General features: G+C 37.0%; 1 protein-coding gene across 1 annotated transcript in view; it reads left to right on the forward strand.

The window, feature by feature from the left end:
• MYO9A (myosin IXA) overlaps positions 1 to 22,832 on the forward strand; it is a 302,278-nt gene that overhangs the window by 120,374 nt on the left and 159,072 nt on the right. The window contains exons 9-10 of the mRNA XM_043982938.1: positions 4,422 to 4,511; positions 18,733 to 18,849. Of these exons, the coding sequence (XP_043838873.1) occupies positions 4,422 to 4,511; positions 18,733 to 18,849 (207 nt within the window). The remainder of the gene's footprint in view (positions 1 to 4,421; positions 4,512 to 18,732; positions 18,850 to 22,832) is intronic.

Raw genomic sequence — 22,832 nt, forward strand, 5'->3', positions numbered from 1 at the left:
CTGTGAGGAAAAACCTTTTAAAAGGGGTAGTGCCATTTTAGGGAATTTTTAAAGGGAAGCATTTTATCCTGTTTAGGGGTTTGTTTTTGAATTTTGATATAAATATATGACAGAGTTCCTTGCAGTAGAATCCCTGCCAGAATCCATGGAAAATGAGTGGAATTAGCTGCAGTTTTCTGAAATGGGAGTTTTTCTTAATCTTATTTCTTATAAAGGAAAGCTCCACGTCTGTGTATGTGGACATATTCCCCATGAATACAACCAAAACAAATAATTATCTGATAATTCGTGAACATTCTTTCATAAACAATAGCCCAGACTTTTGTTTTGGTGGTTACAATTTAATTAAATTCAGAAAGTCATTAACAATTAGAAATAATATTGCTTCTTTTGAGAACTTTCAGAGATCACTCAAGTAACTTAGCTGACTGTAATTTTTCTTACTGTTTCATGTATTTGTCTTCTCTCCAATCAATGTATGTCCTTTCTCTCAGGGCTTATATCACATCGTTTTTGTTATATGTTTTAGAATGGTGAGCACATAGGCTTCAAATATTTGTCAGTAAATGATTTCTTCAGTAGTTATACTTAGGTTATGGTCCTAAATATTTAGTGAATCTGCAATAATGTGTCTGTTAGGACCTATTTAAATATTGTTCTTTACATAAATTTCTTGTATAATTGGATTTTGTAATAATTATTCCATGGTGATGATTTAGTTTTAATGTATCTTAATACTGCATTTGTGTATTTTTTCTTTAAAGTTTTTTTTTTTGTTGTTTTCATAGTACCCTCATTTCCTAATATATTGTTCCTCCATCTCCCATATTTTGTCTTTCTTAACAAGACTGTTTATAATTTCTTCTTTTTCTAGTTTAGAGCATAGAAGGGAGAAATCAAAAGAGGGGAGAGGTATAAGGTTTAAGTGGGCAAAAAAAAAATCCTGATTTCTTATTGAGGAAGTAGTAAAGAGTCTTCTAGCAGTTGGTGTAGGGGAGCCCTTTTGTGCTCACTGTATCACAACAGTCTTCTCTCCCTTTCCATTCCCCTTCCCCCCACTCAAAAAAAAACACCACCTAATTCTTTTGCTTTTTAAATTAAATACAGGGTAACTGACACTTTACTCATTAACTAAGACAAGTATTCTGGTTCGTGTGTATGGGTTATAAAAATCGTATGAAGTAGGGTAGGAGAAGAGTAGAGACTAAGAAGATACTGGAAAATAGAGTCATATTCACAGGGAGAGAGTGAAGTAATACATGAACTCATTAGCACCCTAGGTCACATGTCCTCTCTTGACATCTCACTCTTCTACATTGCTAATAAACAACCAAAGCTAATCCACATTGTTGTTGGTCTGTTTTCGTTCCAGTCCCCTTCACATAACCAAATTCACAGAAGCTCAGAGGTAGACGTGCAAAGTTCAGCCCTTCTCTTACATACCATGCCCAGCTTCAGAAGTCTTCGTCCTTCTGCCACGTCAGACTCCAGTAGTAGCAATCCCTTCTGTCTGTTCTTTCATGATTCCAGTTATTATGAATTTGTTCTTTACAGTAACACGAAACCTGCTTTTGTCCATACTTCACACTGCTTATAGTTTTGGCTTCTGCATGTAGCAGAAGAAGGTTAATTCCTCTTCTGTGTGACAGCCTTTCAGATATTTGAGAACAGCTGTCATGTCCCTAACTAAGGTTTCTCTTTTTATGGTTCTTTGCCTCTTTGCCTCTTAAACATTCTCTTCTCTTGTTAATCCAAGTACCATCCCTTGAGATCATCTTTCATTCTACCTCACCCACTTATTCTAATTCCAGTTTGTTTTTTTCTTTTTATTAGTATTTTTTCCAATTACATATAAAGATAGTTTTCAGCATTAATTTTTCTAAGGTTTTGTTTTACACATTTTTCTCTCTCCCTCCCTTCTCTCCTCCCTCCCAAAGCCAGCAAGCAATCTGATATAGGCTATATAGTACAGTCATGTTAAACATATTTCCACATTAGTCATCTTGTGAGAGAAGAATCAGAACAAAAGGGAAAGATCAAGAGAAAGAGGAAACAAAACAAAAACCTCAAAAGTGAAAATAGTATGCTTCCATCTGCATTCGGACTCACAGTTTTTTTTTCTGGGTGTGGAGAACATTTTCCATCGTGAGTCTTTTGGAATTACCTTGGGTCATTGGGTTGCTGAGAAGAGCTAAATCTATCACAGTTGATTATTGCACAGTGTTGTAACTGTACTGTGTTACTCCTGGTTCTGATCACTTCACTCAGCATCAGTTCATGTAAATCTTTCTATGTTTTACTGAAATATGCTTGCTTATCATTTCTTATAGCACAGTAGTATTTCATTACATTCATATACCACAACTTGTTCAGCTATTCTCCAGTTGATGGGCAACCCCTCAATTTCCAAGAATGAACTTAAAAAAAAAAAACCACAAACAGGATCATTAGGATCAAGGGAAAGGAAATAAAATGGGGAAAGGGAAATTATACAACCTGAAAAATACCACCACCCAGGAATTAGCTGAGAATACACAGCAGAGCTCCTGTCACCTTCCAGCCAGAATGCCGGAAAGAAAAAACTTCCTTCCTCCCCACACACTCCACACAGCCCCCAGCCTGGCTCTGACAGTCACATGACTGCCCTCACTAGGCATTATAATTTTGCCAGGCCCATGTAGGCATCGGCAAGTGGCGATGACGTGATGTGCCAGCACCATGGCAATGGCTACAACCAGTGGGTGGAGCACCATGCAGTTTGCGGAGCCCCAGGCCAGTGCACACTGAGGCTTAAAAACCTCAAATAACAATTCTTTACATCTCTCTCTCTATATATATATAGATATAGATATAGATAGATAGTAATTTTATTGACAGTTTTAATGAGTTTAGGACTCTGAGTTATCATTGTCACATAGTGATGTCCTGAAGAAAGTTAGCCATATGCTCATGGCCTCTGAAACCTACACATAAATATATAGTAGTAGGCCTCCACCAGTCACAGACAACCATGGATCAGCGCCTTGAAGAGCCACAGGCCACAGTGTGGCTGTGCAGTCTGATACGGGAGCCACAGCTCCTGAGTGACTTATAACCGGTAACTGCCGCATCCCGTGTTGTATCTACCCTATGAGGAGTAGCTGGAGTGTCCTCTCTAGGGCACTGGCCTGGGCGGATCAATATGGAAAACAAGCTGTTGCCCATGCAGCAGGTTTTCCCTCTCCACGACATTGGTGGATCCAAAGGAGAGGCAGAGCCAATACAGTTTGTGTAACAGTCCATTTATGTAAAGTGAGAACTTTCTGTAATGAAAAGACAAAGGGACCAGGAGTCAGGAGAGCTAATTTTTTTTTTTTCAGGGCAGTGGGGGTTAAGTGACTTGCCCAGGGTCACACAGCTAGTAAGTGTCAATTGTCTGAGGCCAGATTTGAACTCAGGTACTCCTGAATCCAGGGCCACTGCTTTATCCACTGCACCACCTAGCTGCCCCCGCCAATACAGTTTGGCACCAGTGCTGCTGCAGTTGAGTTGAGTTAAGGGACTCCAACTCCTGATTTCTCCTCGGTGTTAACTCCCAAAGCCTTTCCCATATATGGGTATAGCCGCAAGGCAGCGGAGGTTTAAAATCAGGGCTTCCTTCCCCTGGGTGTGTTGCCTGCCAAGGCTAATGAGCCCCACCTGCCCACATAAATATATAATGTGAGGGGCAGCTAGATGGTGCAGTGGATAGAGCACCGGCCCTGGACTCAGGAGTACCTGAGTTCAAATCCGACCTCAGACACTTAACACTTACTAGATGTGTGACCCTGGGCAAGTTATTTAACCCCAATTGCCTCACCAAAAAATAGATAGATAGATAGTAGAAATAACATAAGGAAGTAAGACTTATATGATCATATTTAGGTATATTGACACTTGGCTTTGTGTATATTGCCCACATACTTCAATAGATGCTTAATAAATGTGTGTGTGTGTGTGTGTGTGTGTGTGTGCATGCATGACACATGCACACATATTTGTCTGTGATAATTGATTTATAGGGGAAGTTACCTGTATATAGTCATCTCAATGGTAGAGAGTATGTCTGACAAGGAATTTCCCTCTTACAATGCAGGGCCCTATCTCCTCTGAAGTCTTAAGAGAGTTAGCTGACAGAAAACTTAAGAAACTTGACCAGTACATGTTGGATGAAGGACTTGAACTTGTCTTCCTGACCCGAAGACCAAAACTCTTATCTTTTATGCCATACTACCTTTCATATTACTTATACTTTATATACTATATATGTACATGTACATACACACAGATCTGTTGTTTTTGAAAATATTTTTCTATTCTTAAGAAGAAATGGATTTTTTTAATTTAATAATTACGCAACTGCCAAACTTTTAAAATAATACTATGGGTTTTGTTTTTATTAGGTGAAAGAAGAGATGTTGTTTGAAGCATTGGTTACCAGGAAGACTGTAACTGTGGGCGAGAAGCTTATTTTACCATATAAACTGGCAGAGGTATGTATTGGTTCTCTTTTTGACCAACATTTGAACATTAACATTTCTTTTCTATAGTCTATAATATCAGTGTGGTTAATAGGGTTAATGGAGTTAATGATTACAAGGATAATAACATTTAAAATTTTATTTCTGTAGTGTATTGCTATGGTTTATAATATCAGTACAGTTGGTTATATCTTCAATGATGCATATCATAACAATGTCCATTATGTCTATTGTATGTGTATTTTGATCAATCCTTCATAGTTGGTTCACCCAAAGTACCAGGAATCTTCCTTGTGTGTACCAATTAAATACATAGGCTGGCTGTTACTTAGTTTATAGCATGGGCTGTCTCTCAGTTATCTTAAGTTCTTCTTCCATAACCAGGTGATCTTTTTTTATGACCACATTTTTCTTGGCATCCTGTCAATCATTTCTCCTTCCCACTTCTTGTTTTGTAATCTGTAGTGGCCTACTCATGTCTATCATTAGCCTCTTTGTTGCACTTAGAGTTACTTGTAACTTTAATTCTTTGGAAATTATTATATTTCATGGTTTGGAGAATATTTTTTAAAAGATGGGCCTTGTTTTCAACAACTCTAAACTTCTCCTTGAAACAATTTTGCACTTTCCCAAAAGACAATCTATCTATTCTTTTGCTTCTGTTCTACCCCGGGCCCAACTCATTGTCCTTTGCCCTGTTATTCTCAGACATATGTCCCTATAAACCAGCTCTTTGGCCTGTGTATTGAACTGCATATCACTGTTTGGACAGTAGTTTTTTCATTGAAGTGGTTTTTCTTGTTTGGTTAAGCTAAACACTGAAGAGATTATAGTTCTGATATTGGAAGTTTCAAGTTTTGACACAATCCAGGCAGTAATATTTACAAAGACAACCTTACCATCTTTTGGGCTTAGCCCTAGACATCTTCTAGAATAGTGTCTATCATACATCTCCCTCTTTTCATTGGATATGAGTAATAGATTAACTGAATAAAATCATTCCTGTCAAGAAAGGAGATGTTTTTAATATCTCCATAGGTGACTTTTTTTATTGGAAGGGACCTTTTAAGTTGTCATTTTCTTTAATCAGATGCTTTTATATCAAACAGCAGGCACATTGACACCTTATATTCTCTACACTTTTCAGCTGCATAAATGAAATACGGTCTTTCCTGTAGTATCTGTGAAAGCATTATTTGTTTCTCATTCCTTTATCAAGGATGCTTTTGATAAATGTGTTGATTGTTCTTATAAAAATATAAGAATGGGAAAGTAATTCAGTAAATCAAATTACTGATATTCTGACAAGTTTTTTGGGGGAGGGAGTAATGTCATTTTTAACATCTTCCCTTCTTTCAGATACCATGAGAAGTAATCCCTAGTGATACTAGGAATTGTCACCTCTAGCACTGACTCCTCTCTGTGGGTACTTGATCTATCTAATCCAGATTTTCATTTCATCTTTGTTTTCTACATTGCTATTTCCACTTTCTCATACGGCAAAACGTGGAATTTTAATGGTATTAGAATTCAAATTGGTGACTCCACTGATAATGATTACTCTTATTATTTGACTGTTACTCCATTGGTAATACTGTGTAGCCTATTTCTACCTATAATTTTCCATTATTTATAACCATGTAGTATCATCATAGGAATATTGATATTATAATAATAGATTTTTGTGTCAAGAAGCATCTTATATTTCTTCATATCAGTCCAACCCATTCTCTTAAATCTTTTTAGTTCTGGGCTTCACTTTTTATTAAGTTGTTGTTGTTCAGTCATTTTTTAGTTGTGTTCTGATTCTTTGTGACCCTGTGGACCATAGTATGCCAATACTATCCTTGAGGTTTTCTTGGCAAAGATACTGTAGTTATTTGCCGTTTCCTTCTCCAGTGGATTAAGGCAAACAGAGATTAAGTGACTTGGCCAGGGTAACACAGATAGTGAGTGTCTGAAGCTGGATTTGAACTCAGGTTTTCCTGACTGTAGACCTAGAGGTCTGACTGTTGAGCCACCTATCTATCTCCAATGCGAAAAACCTTCTTATATTAACTGCTGAATTTCAAGTATTAATTTGCTAATTCTTTATCACACTGTCTTTCAGAGAGCTAGGGCTATTGCCATTGCCATTGCCACTTGTATTATTGCCTCAGAGATCTATCGGGGGGCAGCTAGGTGGCGCAGTGGATAGAGCACTGGCCTTGGAGTTGGGAGTACCTGAGGTCAAATCCAGCCTCAAACACTTAACACTTACTAGCTGTGTGACCCTGGGCAAGTCACTTAACCCCAATTGCCTCACTTAAAAAAAAATTTAAAAAAAAAAAGAGAGATCTATCAGGGAACTTTAGCATACTTTTTATTAGCTGAGGGGGCAGTTAGGTGGCGCAGTGGATAAAGCACTGGCCCTGGATTCAGGAGGACCTGAGTTCAAATGCGGCATCAGACACTTGACACTTAGTAGCTGTGTGACCCTGGGCAAGTTACTTAACCCTCATTATACCCCACCCCCCCAAAAAAAATGTGTCACATACTTTATTTTTGGGTGTTTTTTGTTTGTTTGTTTTTTGGTGAGGCAATTGGGGTTAAGTGACTTGCCCAGGGTCACATAGCTAGTAAGTGTTAAGTATCTGAGGCCATATTTGAGCTCAGGTCCTCCTGAATTCAGGGCTGGTGCTCTATCCACTGTGCCACCTAGCTGCCCAATTTTTGTTGTTGTTGTTGTTATCACATACTTTATATTGGCTGTTCTAAAATTCAGTTCATGTAAAAATTTGACTTTATTTTAAAAATACATTTTGTACTGTACATTTGGGTCTTCATTATGATATACTTTGATCATGAGAGGGATCTGTGATCCCCATTTCTTCTACCAGCTCTCCAACCCATTCCTGTACTATAATTCTTTAGAACAGGGTCAGCAGCTATTTATTGTATAGTTGTCTGAATACTCTATAGAATAACATTTTAATTTTGATAATTGATATATTTAATCTATTTGGTTCTGGGTCAATCTCTTTTACATGGCCTTGGATCTCCCTGAGGAGCCCCTTTATTCTTTTGGGGCACAATGTAATCAATATGATGTTATCTGGATATTGGAATGTCTCCTTTTCTGTTTCTACTTTTTGTAAAGCATCCTTCAAAATGTGAGGGTTCAACTTTGGAGTGCATATGTTTTCCTGTTTTTCATCTCCCAAGGATTCCTTGAATCTGACAAATTGTATCATGCAGTAGAAGTGTCAAACTCACTTTCTGTAGGCCACATATAGACCAAACCAGATTAAAATATAATTGGGAAATGTTTAACAAAAGAAATAAAAATAAAATAGAACATAGATAATGTTAATTTTTGGTTTTAAAAGTCAGTATTTAACTTGCAGGGATCTCTTTCTATTTGAGTTTGACACCATTGTTCTGTAATATTAAAATATATACATGGGAAGGATCTTATAGGTAGAATATCTTTAAGGCTTCATTTTACTCTACTTAGAGACAATGTTTTATAGTGGATAGAGTGCTGAACTTGCAGATAAAAGTGGGCTTGAATTCTTTATCAGACACTTAAATATCTATCAAGATGGGAAAGTCATTTAGTTGGGTTTTTTGCCATGTGGTTCAAATGATATGATAGTTTAAGATGGTTTGCACACTTTAAGGTGGCTTATAAACATCATCTCTTATTGCTAATATTGCATAGTGTTACTGATTCAAAGGATTTTTTGAATCAGCAAAACAGTAGGCACAGAGGATTTATATTCTCCATATCTCTTAATAATTTTTTTTAAATTATTTTTTTAGTGAGGCAATTGGGGTTAAGTGCCTTGCCCAGGGTCACACAGCTAGTAAGTGTCAAGTGTCTGAGGTTGGATTTGAACTCAGGTCTTCCTGACTCCAGGGCCGGTGCTCTATCCACTGTGCCATCTAGCTGCCCCATGTCTTAATAATTAGTGGCTAGGGGTACCGGCCCTGGATTCAGGAGGACCTGAGTTCAAATCCAACCTCAGACACTTGACACTTACTAGCTGTGTGACCCTGGGCAAGGCACTTAACCCCAATTGCCTCAGCCAAAAAAAAAAAAATTAATGGCTGATGATTTGATCTGCTATGGAAAATAATTTGTGGAAGTCTGTTTGATTGCTTTTCATGTTTTTGTCAATCAATAATCCTTTAATAAGTGCTTCTAATGAACTGATCACTGTGCTGGACATTGGCAGTACAAAATTGAAACTGTGTCTGCCCTCAAGAATCTTATTTTCCTCAGAGAGAAATGTGTACCTATTAAAGTAAATAGAAGTAAATTTTTAAGGGAAGGGTACTCAAAGGTCATGCCACTTGAACTGGGCTCTTGAATGAAAGAAGCTAATGATTGAGAGAAACTAAGGTTAGGATAGAGTTCATTCCAGGCATGAAGTTCAGTCTATGGAAAGGCATTTTGAGAGGAGACAGAATGCTGTGTGAGAGAAACAACAAGGTCAATTTAGGTGGATAATGGCATGAGTGAAGGGGGAGTCTTGTAAGAAGCTTGGAAAGGTCATTTAGACCCAGATAATAAAGGACATTAAGTGCCAAATAAAGAAGTTTGTAAATCTTTGATTCCAGAAGCATCATGAAGTCTCTTGAACTTACTGAATAGGGGCATGATTTGGCTATATACATACTTTGGGAATGTCAGTTTATCAGCAGTGTGAAGGATGGATGGGAGGGGGAAGAGATGTGACACAGGAATAAATGCAACTGAAATTGTAGACATAGGATTGATTTGCCAACTGAATATATGAGATAAGGGAGAGTGAGGAGTTGAGGATGTGTGCACTTAGTTATCTTAAAATCTTTATTTTCCTTCAAGGTTTATTTCAGGTACCTCCTCCTTTGTACAGCTCACCACTTGTTGGTACTTTTTCCCCCTGCATATTGTTTCATATTCTGGATTTTATGTATTCATGTATTTCCCATCTAGATTATTAGCTCCTTGAAGAACCATTACTTATGGAAGAATTCCCCGTTCAACAAGAACTGCTGAGAAAACTGTTCATCACTCTGGCAGTAATTAGGCAGGCATATCACAGCCCACTCAAAAAAGGTCCTTACTATTTAACATAAATTGGAGGAGAACAAGATTAGTTACCTTTTCTAGCTATCATTATGGGAAAATTGTGGAATAAGCAAAAGAGACAATTAGAAGGATAAAATAGGTCATGTTGATTATGAAAAGCTTTTGTGTGACTGAAATCAATGCAGCCAAAATAAAAAGGGATGCTATAGATTACAGAAGAAACTTTGCTATACATATCTCAGGTCTGATAATTCACATAGCTAACATAAATTTGCAAAACCAAGAATCATATCCCAATGGATAAGGGATCAAAAGATATGACCAAACCATCTCTCAAAGAAAGAGCTGCAAACTCTTACCAACCATAGAAGAGAATGCAGCACAACTCTGTTTTTACCTCACACCCATAAATTGGCAAAGAAGAATCACTGTCGGAGAGGCTGCAAAGACAAGTACACTAATAGGATATTGGTGAAAGTTTGAATTGGTTTAGCTATTATGGAAAACAATTTGGAATTTTTAGAAAACTTTTTTAAAATGCTCTTTTTGAAAAAGTGACTAAAACCCCTGATATGGGTCTAAGGTAACTCAGAAGTTTTCTCCTTGACAAGCTATAGGACACCTAAGAAGTAGGGGGAGATAAGCGATGCCCAGGACAAAGATAGCTCCAGAAGTCAGGATCACCACTCCTCATTCAAGCTTTTCCCACCCCACCCCAAAAAGGAACTTTCCATTGTCAGATGGTCACCCCATCTATCTTCTGTAAAAGCTTTGGCCTCCCTTCCATTGGGGAGGAGATTGTTTCTAAGCCATCATTTCCCCTTGAGGCTAAGTCTTCAACTTGCTTCTAGGTCACTTTCTCTAGTACCCAAATAAAAGACCATTTTATTCTAATTGGACTGTGTGTAAGAGTGGACCCCCACCACCTCTTTCCTGGTGATATTCCCATATCCTTTGACCTGTACATCTCCTGCTAGGAATATACCCAAAGGCGATAAAAGACAGAAAAGTCTTACATATAACAAATTATTCTAAGCTGTCCAGAAAGAAACAAAATAGATGTCCATCAATTGGCAGATGGCTAAACAAATTGGGGCACATGAATGTAGCATTGTACTTGTATCCCTACACTTAATACACATTTTTATAGCATCATAAGTGCTCAGTAGATGCTATTTCATTGAAATCTCCATCTTGTACTTGTGAAATTGATTTAATGAATCCAACTATAAAATTTGATGTTTCCTGTTGAATTGTATCTTATTAGATTAAGTCCAGTACTCTAACCTGTTAAGATCTTCTTTAGATCCTTATAGTTTCATTAACTATAATAGCTATTGCTCCATGTCATATTATCTGTGAGTTGATAAACATTCTAGCAAAATAAACATTTATTCAAATCCTTGGTAAAAATGTTAATCAGTACTAGGCCAAAGATCCTTAATAGGCAATCCCAGCCAAGTTAACACTGAGCTACTAATGACCAGAGCTGAGTCCAATTAATTTTATCATCCTTGCATGTTTCTTTATCTTGTCCACTATAATAGTTTGAGATCCTTTGTCAAAATATTCTCCTGAAATTCAGGTAAACTCGATCTACACCACTTTCCCTGATTTACAAATTCCTGTTGAGAGGAAATAAATTTAGTTTGCCATGAACTATGCTGGCTCTTTGCAATCACTGCTTCCTTTTTAAATGTTGACTAACTATCTCTGTAATGGTCTGTTCTAACATTTTCCTAGTCAGTAGTCAGTAGTTTTCAGATTATTTTTTTTAACTGTTTTTTGGCTGTAGGCCATTCTTGAGCAATAAACAGAGCCGTTATGAGGTAAACTGCTGAGTAATAATTTCATCTTTGGTTTTTCAAGCTCTTTTCAAAGTAATCACCTCACAAATTCAACCATCTTTAGGGAATTTTTAAGTGTCTACTTAATATTTGTGTGTGGGGGAGGGGTCATCTTGCTTTTACAAATGTCCGTTTAACACTGTGTTCTAAGCAAATGAACAGGAGACTACTTCCTTAACACTTCCTGAGTACTTCTGTGAAAACATTACTTTCCCAGAGCATGAGAAAGAACTAGAGTTAAGAATGTTCTGCTTTTCACACTAAGATTCTGCTTGGTACAAAATGGACTTGTTTCTTTTTTTGGTGGGATTACTAAGCTAGTAGTTTCTTTTATTTTTTTTTAAGAGTATTTTATCCCCCCCCCCCCCAATTACATGTAAAAATGATTTTTATCATTCAATGTTTTGCTTTTTTTTTTTTTTAGTTTTGAGTTTTAAATTCTATCCTCCCTTCCCCCCTTCCCTGAGATGGTAAGCAGTCTGATATTACACTACATGTGCAATCATGTAAAATATTTCCATATTAGTAATTTTTTTTTGCAAGAAGGCTAAAAAAAAAGAAAGTGAAAAATAATATGCTTCAGTTTGTATTCAGACAATATTCTTTCTCTGGAGGCAGACAGTGTTTTTCATCTGGAGTCCTTTGGGATTGTCTTGGATCATTGTATTACTGAGAATAACCAAGTCTTTCACAGTTCTTCATTGTACACTATGGCTGTTATTGTGTATGATGTTCTCCTTGTTTTGTTCACCTCACTTGGTATCAGTTCATATATGTTTTTCCAGGCTTTTCTGAAATCATCCTGCTTGTCTTTTTTTTTGGGGGGGGGGGGGTTTGCTTTTTTGTGGGACAATGGGGGTTAAGTGACTTGCCCAGGGTCACACAGCCAGTAAGTGTTAAGTGTCTGAGGCTGGATTTGAACTCAGGTACTCCTGAATCCAGGGCCGGTGCTTTATCCACTGCGACACCTAGCTGCCTCTTGTCATTTCTTATAGGACAATAATATTCCATTACAATCATATACCACAGCTTGTTCAGATATTCCTCAATTGGTGGACATTCCCTTGATTTCCAGTTATTGGTTACCCACAAAAAGAGCTGCTATAAATATTTTTGTAAACATATGTCTTTTTCCCTTTAAAAAAAAAATCTCTTTGGGATATAGACATAGTTGTGGATATAGTTCTAAGTTGCTCTCCAGAATGGTTGAATCAGTTTATAGCTCTACCAACAGTAGTATGTATATCAATGTCTCAGTTTTCCTGTTTTCCTTTTTTGTCATAATAGCCAATCTGATGGGCATAAGATTTGTTTTAATTTGCATTTCCTTAATCAATAGTGATTTAGACCATTTTTTTTCCCCATATGCCAAGAGTTTGCATTGCTGTGTCAAAGGGAGTGCATGGTTTTAGAGCTCTTTGGACATAGTTCCAAATTCTTTTCTAAAATGGTTAAACTAGTTCACAACTCTACCAGCAGTGTATTAGTGTCCCAATTTTTCCACATCCCTTCCAGCGTTTATCATTTTCCATGTGAAAATATTTTGAATGACTAGCCTAATTTGGGGGCTAAAGCTGACTGGAAGACTAATCTGGGGACTTTTGACTAACTGGCTATCTGACTGCTATTAATTTAATATTGGCTGTTTATAAAGTTCCACCACACTGCTCCACTCCCCAAATTGATAAGCAAAAGATTAAGAAGCCTCTTAACTAAATAAAGCAGAGTTTGTTTATGAGATACTATTTAAAATTAAGAATACAGGGAAATAAAATGCACAACCTGACTGCATTCCAGTGCTTCTTTCCACCTGCTGAGCCTAGAACCTTTTTAATACAATAAGGGCCTTAGCCACCTCTTGCCTCAGGGTATGTTCCACTTTCCCTGCTCAGCCCCTTTCACTTTATAAATCCCCCTGCTTCTAACTTTCCTCTCCTTACTGTTCTCTTAATCTTTGCTTTCTCGAACCTGTACCCTACAGAAGAGACCGTGAGGGCCTAAGACTTTCTAATCTCAGCCTAAAGGTAGGGTCCCCAAATCAAAATAAATTTCCACATACTTTTCTATCATGTTAGCTTATTTGAAAGGTGGGAAGTGATAACTCAGAATTGTTTTAATTTGCATTTCTCTAGTAAGTAGTAACTTATTGATAGCTCTGATTTCTTCTTCTGAAAACTGCCTGTTCATATCAACTAAGGAATGTCTTGTATTTTTATAAATTTGGCACAGATCTCTCTCTCTCTCCCTGTATATATATATATATATATATATATATATATATATATATATATATATATATATATATATATATATATATATATATATATATGAGACCTTTGTCAGAGAAACCTGCTATAAAATTTTTTCCCATTTTCTGTTCCTTCTCATTTCGGCTGCATTAGGTTTGTTTGTGCAAAAGCTTTTAAATTTTATGTAATCAAAATTATCCATGTTATTTCACATTGTCCTCACTATCTCATTTTATCATTAAACTCTTTCCTTAGCCACAGATCTGACAGGTACATTTTTCCATGTTCCCTCATTTATTTATGAGATCACCCTTTATGTCTAAATCATTTATACATTTTGATCTTATGTGTGATCTTATGTATGATGTGAGATGTTGGTCCATGCCTAGTTCCTGCCAAAGAGCTTTCCAGTTTTCTCAGCATTTTTTATCAGGTGGTTAGTTCTTACCCCAAATACTTTGGGTTTATCAAACACTAGATTGCTGCGGTCATATACTATTATGTTTTGTGGACTGTACTTTTTTTTTTTTTTTTTTTGCGGGTCAATGGGGGTTAAGTGATTTGCCCAGGGTCACAGCCAGTAAGTGTCTAAGGCCGGATTTGAACTCAGGGAGTCCTGAATCCAAGGCCGGTGCTTTATCCACTGTGCCACCTAGCCCCCCCTAGTGTACTGTACTAATAATGTATTCTACTTCTCCACCACTCTGTTTCTTAGTAGCTGATTATTTTGATGATTAACATTTTGTAATGTAAACTAGGCTGCCTTTCTTCATCATTTTTCATTGATTTCCTTGGTTTTCTGACCTTTTCTTCCTGGTGAATTTTCTTATTTATTCTTTCTAGTTCTATAAAATATTTCTTTGGTAGTTTGATTGGTAAGGCACTGAATAAGTAAACTTAGGTAAAATTGTCATATTGGATTGGCCTATATGTGAGTGTGGGAGCCAAATTTAATATATGAAGAGTTAATTGGGTGGCTCACCTAAATATTGGGGTCCCAGAGATAATGAGGGACCTCTAGGTTTAAAGCTCTCTCCCCTCAGAAATTGCTTTTTTAGACATTTCTCCTAGGCCAATAAGAAAGGAGCCTTACAGCCTCAGTTCCACAGATGAATCAGATTTTATTAGGGAGAATAAAGTAAACAGCAAACATGAAATTAATAAAATCAAAGACAAGGAAATAGGGAAAAAGAAATAGGATAATCCTCCTAGCTCTAACCTAAGTCTATTCAAAAGAGCAGAGTACCTTATCACCTGGAGCTTGTAGCTTCAATGGAAAGCGCAACTTACAACCAGGCTTGAATGATTTGGCTGCTGCTGCTCTTGCTTCTGCTCGAGCCACCACCAGGGAGGAAGAGAGAAGAAGAAAGAAGAGAGTGAGCTCGGGAAGAGACTCAGACTCCCCTCAGCAAGTGTCTAATTTTCCTCCCCCAAAAGGGGAGGTCCTTCAAAAACTGCCTATGGGGAGAGGTTTCTCCTTCTGACCTCAGTAGCATACATAACTTCAGGGTAGGCCAGGTGTGGCCCCTCCCAAATGAGTCAGCGAAATTCTAATAATTTACCACATGAGCAATTAACAATTCTACATTTGTCTTTATTTGTGTGAAATATTGATCTTTCTTTATTTGTTTGAAGTGTTTTCTAATTGTGTTCATAAAGTTCCTGGGTTAGTTTTGGCAGGGACTCCCCTCTCCACTTCTCTCTTATTTTCTTCAATATTCAGCTCAGGCCCTCACTCCTATATGAATCCTTTCTTGGTTTCTACCATATCTTAGAACCTTTCCTCCAAATGAACTTAAATTTATTTTTTTTTTGAGTATTTATTTTATTCCAAACTTAAATGAAACAAACATTTCCATAATACAGTAGAATAGTATTAGAGAATAATCTCTCCCCACCTCCCTGAGGTGGCAAACAATCTGATATGGGCCATACATGTATGATCATGTAAAACATCACTATACTTAATCATAAAAAAAATGATGAGAATGTTAAAAAATAGGGGCAGCTAGGTGGCGCAGTGGACAGAGCACCAGCCCTGGAGTCAGGAGGACCCGAGGTCAAATCCGACCTCAGACACTTGATACTTTGCCTGACCAAAAACAAAAACAAAAAGAATGTGAAAAATAGCTTGCTTCAGTCTATTCCATCAATATCAGTTCTTTCTTTGGATGTGGAAAGTATATTTCATCAATAGTACTTTAAGATTGTCTTGGATCATTGTATTGTTGAGAACGGTTAAGTCATTCACAGTTCTTCATCAAACAGTATTGCTGTCTCTGTGTATAGTGTTCTCGTGGTTCTGCTTCACTTCCCAATACATCATATCATACATGTCTTTCCAAACTTTTCTAAAGTCATTCTGCTTGTCATTTTTTATTGCACAGTAATATTCCATCAGCATCATATACCACAGTTTGTTTAGTTTGATTGATGGGTATTCCTTTGATTTCCAGTTCTTAGCCACCACAAAAAGAGCTGCTATAAATATTTTTATACAAATAGGTCTTTTTTTTTCTTTTTGGGAATGAATGTCTTTCGGGTATAAACCTAGTAATGGTATTGCTGGATCAAAGGGTATGCAAAATTCTATAGCCCTTTGGGCATGGTTCAAAATTGCTCTCCAGGATGGTTGGATCTTTTTACAACTCCACCAACAGTGGATTAGCGCCCCAGCTTTCCCACATCCCCCCCAAAACCCAATATTTTCCATTTTTGTTATATTTGCCACTCTGATAGGTATGAGGTGATACCTCAGAGTTATTTTAATTTGCATTTCTATGATCAATAATGTTCTAGAGCATTTTTTCATATGATTATTGATAGCTTTGATTTCTTTGTCTGAAAACTGCCTGTTCAAATGCTTTAACCATTTATCAATTGGGAAATGGTTTGTATTTTTATAAATTTGATGCACTTCTTTATATATTTGAGATACGAGGCCTTTATCAGAGATACTTGTTTCAAACATTCTTTGCCAGTTTTCTACTTCCCTTGTAATCTTGGTTATGTTAGTTTTGCTTTTGAAAAATCTCAATTTTATATAATCAAAATGTTCTATTTTACATTTAATTTTATTCTTTATATCATCTTTAGTCCTAAATTCTTCCCCTGTCCATAAATATGACAGATAGACAATTCCATACTGTAAGGGCCAAATTCATTATGAAAGTTAATTGGGCGGCTTGCCGTAATATTAGGGTAAGGAAGGAGATTTACAGCCTTAAAAACAAAACAAAACAAAAACAAAAACCAGGGTTTATTAACAAGAACAAATGTAAAACACAAGTGAGATTAGTAGAACTAGGGACAAGGGAAAAAGGGAATAGGGGAAGGAAAATAATACAACCTGAAATCACACCAACTGGACTCAGCTGTTCCCAAAGAGCAAAACAACTGCACCCTGTCTCTCTCCCTCTCACACACTAGAATGGAGAATCTCCTCCCTTCTTCCCAGAAAACCCCAGGCCATCTGCACACAGCATCAAGTTAATTGGCTGGCAGCCCTGTTTGACAGACATGTGACTGCCCTTACTGGGCTTCTAGTCATTATAATTTGGCCAGGCCCATGTAGGTGTTGGTGCATGGTGATGACGTGAGCTGTAATGCCATGGCCACGGCTACAGCCAGTGGGTGGAGCACCATGCCCACAAGGAGGTGCCTCTGGGGCTTCTAATTTTAGCCAAAGATGGGGTCATAGAAACCTCAAGTCACAATTTTTTTTTTTTTTTTTGCGGGCCAATGGGGGTTAAGTGACTTGCCCAGGGTCACACAGCTAGTAAGTGTCAAGTGTCTGAGGCCGGATTTGAACTCAGGTACTCCTGAGTCCAGGGCCGGTGCTTTATCCACTGCGCCACCTAGCCGCCCCCTCATCACAATTCTTTACAATACTTCCTTAATTTTCTTTTGGCATCATCCTTTATGTATAAATCATGTACCCATCTTAACTTTATTTTAGTATATTGTGTGAAATGTTGGTCTCTGCCTAGTTGCTGCCACACTATTTTCCAGTTTTCCCAGCAGTTTTTGTTAAATAATAAGTTTTTGTTTCAAAAGCTTGGATCTTTGGGTTTATCATACACTACTAGCTTACAATAGTCATTAACTATGGTGTAGTTTCTATCTATTCTATTCCACTGATCCACCTCTCTATTTCTTAGCCAGTACCAGATTGTTTTGATAACTACCACTTTATAGTACAGTTTAAATTCTGGTACTGCTAGACCTTTTTTTTTTTTTTTTTTTTGGTGGACCAGTGAGGGTTAAGTGTCTTGCCCAGAGTCACACAGCTAGTAAGTGTCAAGTGTCTGAGGCCGGCTTTGAACTCAGGTCCTCCTGAATCTGGGCTGGTGCTTTATCCACTTTTCCCCGCAGCTGACACCTTCTTTTGTATTTTTTTTTCATTGATTCCCATGATATCCTTGAACTTTTGTTTTTCCAGATGACTCTGTTATTATTTTTTCTAGCTTTACAAAATATTTTCTTGATATTTTAATTGGTATAGCACTAAATAAATAAATCAGCTTAGGTAGGATTGTCATTTTTATTATATTGGCTCTGCGTACCCATTAGCAATTTGTATTTTTCCAGTAGTTCAGATCTGACTTTATTTTGGTGAAAAATGTTTTGTAGTTTTGGTCATATATTTGCTGTTTGTCTTGGGAGGTAGATACACTTATTTTTTTATATTTATGAGTAAATGTTATCTTTCATTTTTTTTTTGTTTGTTTTTGTGGGGCAATGGGGGTTAAGTGACTTGCCCAGGGTCACACAGCTAGTAAGTGTCAAATGTCTGAGGCCGTATTTGAACTCAGGTCCTCCTGAATCCAGGGCCGGTGCTTTATCCACTGCACCACCTAGCTCCCCAAATGTTATCTTTCTTGATAGAATGTAAGCCCCTTGATGCCAGGTACCTTCAGTGCCTAGCCCCGTCCCGTGTCCATCTGGCCCACAGTGAGGTGTTTTTAAATGCATGTTGATTGAGTCCCTTAAAAATAATATAAACATTGCCTTTTAAAATGTATAAAGCACTTCCCTCAGTTCGAATTTCCATTCTGAATTTTTGCTTTCTTTAATAGGCTGTGACTGTGAGGAACTCCATGGCAAAATCTTTATATAGTGCCCTTTTTGACTGGATAGTTTTTCGAATTAATCATGCACTTTTGAACACCAAGGATTTGGAAGAGAGTACCAAGGTAAACATTGAATTTACTTGTACATTTTTGTGTGTGAAATTTCTTTTTTTAGTAACATTTAGCATTCATAATTTAAAGAAATAATTTTCTATAGGAAGAAAACAGTTCAGCTGCAATTCAGTTTATCCAATTATATTTGTATTCACAGGGACTGCATTTATACTAATTTTTTCAAACTGTGACATAAAATTCCTAATTTTTTATTGTTAAAGTGTGAGCGAATGAAAATTGACAAGAGATATCTGTGATATTCTATTATTTGTCTAGTCAGATAATTTGTTTCATGTGTGTGTGTGTGTATGTAGTTAATTTAGAAACATTCTTTATTCTTCTAAATTCATATAGTTAGTCCAAAAACAATTTATTCTTATTTCTTTTACTGTATTCCATGGACAGAAATTTTGAAAGGACACTCTTATAGGAATCTTGTGTAAATTATTTATCTGTTAATAGCTGTTGTATAAAGTTTTCGTCTTTTCAGTGCCCTTTTATTCCTATTATGTTTCCTAGTCCCTCATCTTGACCTCCTTGCCCCAGCCCACACCACCTTTCCTATTTATGGTACCTCACACATACATATTTATTTGTAGCTCAAGTTTATTTGACATTTTAGCTTTGATCATTACAGCAAAGTTTTGGTCATGTAGCCAGTACTTTGCCTGGCACATAAATGCTTTTAGACTTGATTTTACAGGTTAAGCTACTGTCATTCAGTGAGCATTTTTCAAAACAAATTTTTATTGATGCGTTTGCATTGCCTAAATTTCCCCATTCTCCCTTCCCCTCCTCAGAGATTTTCCTTTTAATAGTTTTGTTTTTAAGAAATAGGAAGAAAAAGATCCCTCACCTTAGCAAAGGAGATGAGTGAAGTGTCTTCTCATAGTTCTTCTTTGGGGCCATTCTTATTTTTTGTAATATTAATTTCAGTTGTATGATATTTGTTCTTTCTTTTGTATTGTTGTAATCATTGTGTATAGTTTTCTTTGCTTACTTTACTTTCCTTCAGTTTAAATAACTCCATGATTCTCTGGAAGTATGAATATTCATTACACTGATCATTTCTTTCCTCACAGTAATATGCCATTACATTCGGGTACCACAGTGCATTTAGCCATACCTCAATTAATAGGCATGTGCTTTGTTTCACTTTTTTTAACTGCTGCAGAAATGCTGCTATAAATTTTTTGGTGTGTATGGAAACTTCCTTTTTGTCAGTGATCCGTTGTATATATTCCTAGCAGGTGGAATTTTTGGTCAAAAGGTATGGACATTTTTAACCACTTTATTTGTAGAATTCTAAATCACTATCCAGACGGGTTATATTTATTCATAGCTCCATTAACAATGCATTAATGTGTCTATATTTCCATATTGCTTCCAACACAAAATATTTCTTTTGTTGTCTTTGCCAGTTAGCTGGATATGAGACAAAACATTGGTTTGTATTTTTCCTATGATGATTTTGAATGTTTTTTCCTATGATTACTAATAGGTTTCGATCCTTCTTTTGTAAACAGTTTGTTCTTATGTTTTGATCCCATATCCATTTTTGTCTTAGGTATTTTTGTTGTCTGATATCTTAGATAACAATATTGTCCCTAAGAAACTGAATACAGAGGTATCTTTATATTTAACTAATTCCTTCTTATCTTAGGTATATTAATTTTGTTCTTGCAAAAGCTTTTCAATTTTATGAAACCAACATTACCTAATTATCTTTTGTAATTCCCTTCTATCTGTTGCTTGGTTAAAAATCAGTCTCCAACCCCTAGATATGAAAAGTATCTGATTTGTCTCTTCCTCATTTAAAAAATATTTATTAAACATATAAGTGTTTTTATGTACCAGCTAATGTGCTAATCACCAACAAAGATGAAATAGTCTTTGACTTTTTGGGGGGTGGGGTGAGGCAATTGGGGTTAAGTGACTTGCCCAGGGTCACACAGCTAGTAAGTGTTAAGTGTCTGAGGTTGGATTTGAACTCTGGTCCTCCTGAATCCAGGGCCAGTGCTCTATCCACTGAGCCACCTAGTTGCCCCAGTCTTTGACTTTCAAGAGCTTAAATCCTACTGGGGAAAGCAACATATATGTATAGTCATATGTATAGTATATACCAAATAATATAAGGTGTTTATGGAGTGTGGATGACCACTAGCAACCTGGGAGATCAAAAAGGGCCCCAAGTAGATTACACTTGAGCTGAACTGAATAAAACCAGGGATTTTAAGAGTGAAGTGAATTATAGGTTCATTTGTCTCATGTATGCATTTTCAGTTAGAGAATTGTTAGAATTCCACTTTGCTGTGTGTTTTGCCATTATAATGCTTAAACTTTGTGTGGGTTTGTTTTATATCTAGTAACTTTGCTAAAGACCTATTATAGTGGGGGAGCAGATGGGAGGGTGGGTGATGGGCATCACTTGAGCCTTACTCTCAAAAGTAGTAGTAGGCTTACTCTCAGTAGTAGTAGGCTTCCACCAGTCACAGACAACCATGGATCAGCGCCTTGAAGAACCACAGGCCACAGTGTGGCTGTGCAGTCTGATACGGGAGCTGCAGCTCCTGCTAAAGAGGGAATAATATACACAATCAGTTGAATATATAAATCTTACCTGACAGGGAAGTAGGAGGAGATGTGTGTACATGTGTGGTGGGGGAACTGACAGATGGGAGGGCAGATAAGGGGAGGTGGTAGACATAAACAAAACGCTGGTGAGGAGGAAAAGGGAAAAAGGAGGAAAAATAGGATGGAGAGAAATATAGTTAGTAGTCATATGAATGGAATGAACTCCTATAAAATGGAAGTAGATAGGAGAGTGGATCAAAAAAACAGAATCCTACAATGTGTTATTTACAAGAAACATTTGAAACAGGGAGACAGACACAGATTAAAGGTAAGGGACTGGAGCAGAATTTATTATTCTTTAGCTGAAGTTAAAAAAAAAAAAAGCAGGGGTAGCAATCCAGATCTCAAACAAAGCAAAGGCTCCACCCCACCCCCCACCAATATATCTAATTAAAAGAGATAAGGAGGGAAACTACATCTTGCTAAAAGATACCATAGACAATGAAGTAATATCAATACTAAACATATATGTACCAAATGGCATAGCATCCAAATTCTTACTTTTTAACTTTTGGGGGGGGGGGTTGAGGCAGTTGGGGTTAAATGACTTGCCCAGGGTCACACAGCTAGTAAGTGTCAAGTGTCTGAAGCCAGATTTGAACTCAGGTCCTCCTGACTCCAGGGCCTGCACTCTATCCACTGTACCACCTAGCTGCCCCAGCATCCAAATTCTTTTTTTTTTTTTTTTTTGGTGGGGCAATGGGGGTTAAGTGACTTGCCCAAGGTCACACAGCTAGTAAGTGTCAAGTGTCTGAGGCCGGATTTGAACTCAGGTACTCCTGAATCCAGGGCCGGTGCTTTATCCACTGCGCCACCTAGCCGCCCCCAGCATCCAAATTCTTAAAGGAAAAGTTAAGTGAGTTCGAAGAAATAGACAGCAAAACTGTCCCTCAACTGTCCCTTCACAGAATTCTGTAAATCCAGCCAAAAAAACAAACATGAAAGAAACTATGGAGGTGAATAGAGTATTAGAAAAAGGTAAAATATGACAGACCTTTGGAGAAAATTGAATGGGAATGGAAAAGAATATACCTTTTTCTCAGTAGCACATGGAACTTGCACAAAATTTTTTTTTAAAAACCTCAAAATCAAATGTAGAAAAGCAGAATTATTAAATGTATCAATTTTGGATCATAATGCAATAAAAATTACATTTAACAAAGGGAAGTGAAAAGATAGATTAAAAATTAATTGGAAACTAAATCTAGTCCTAAAAAATGAATACGTCAGATAACAAATCATAAAAACAATAATTTCATCAAAGAAAATCACATTAGTGAGACAACATACCAGAATTTATGGGATGCAGCCAAAGCAGTAGTTAAGGGAAATTCTATTTCTCTAAATTCTTACATCAG

This window comes from Dromiciops gliroides, chromosome 2 (assembly GCF_019393635.1).
Source record: "Dromiciops gliroides isolate mDroGli1 chromosome 2, mDroGli1.pri, whole genome shotgun sequence".
Taxonomy (NCBI): Eukaryota; Metazoa; Chordata; class Mammalia; order Microbiotheria; family Microbiotheriidae; genus Dromiciops; species Dromiciops gliroides.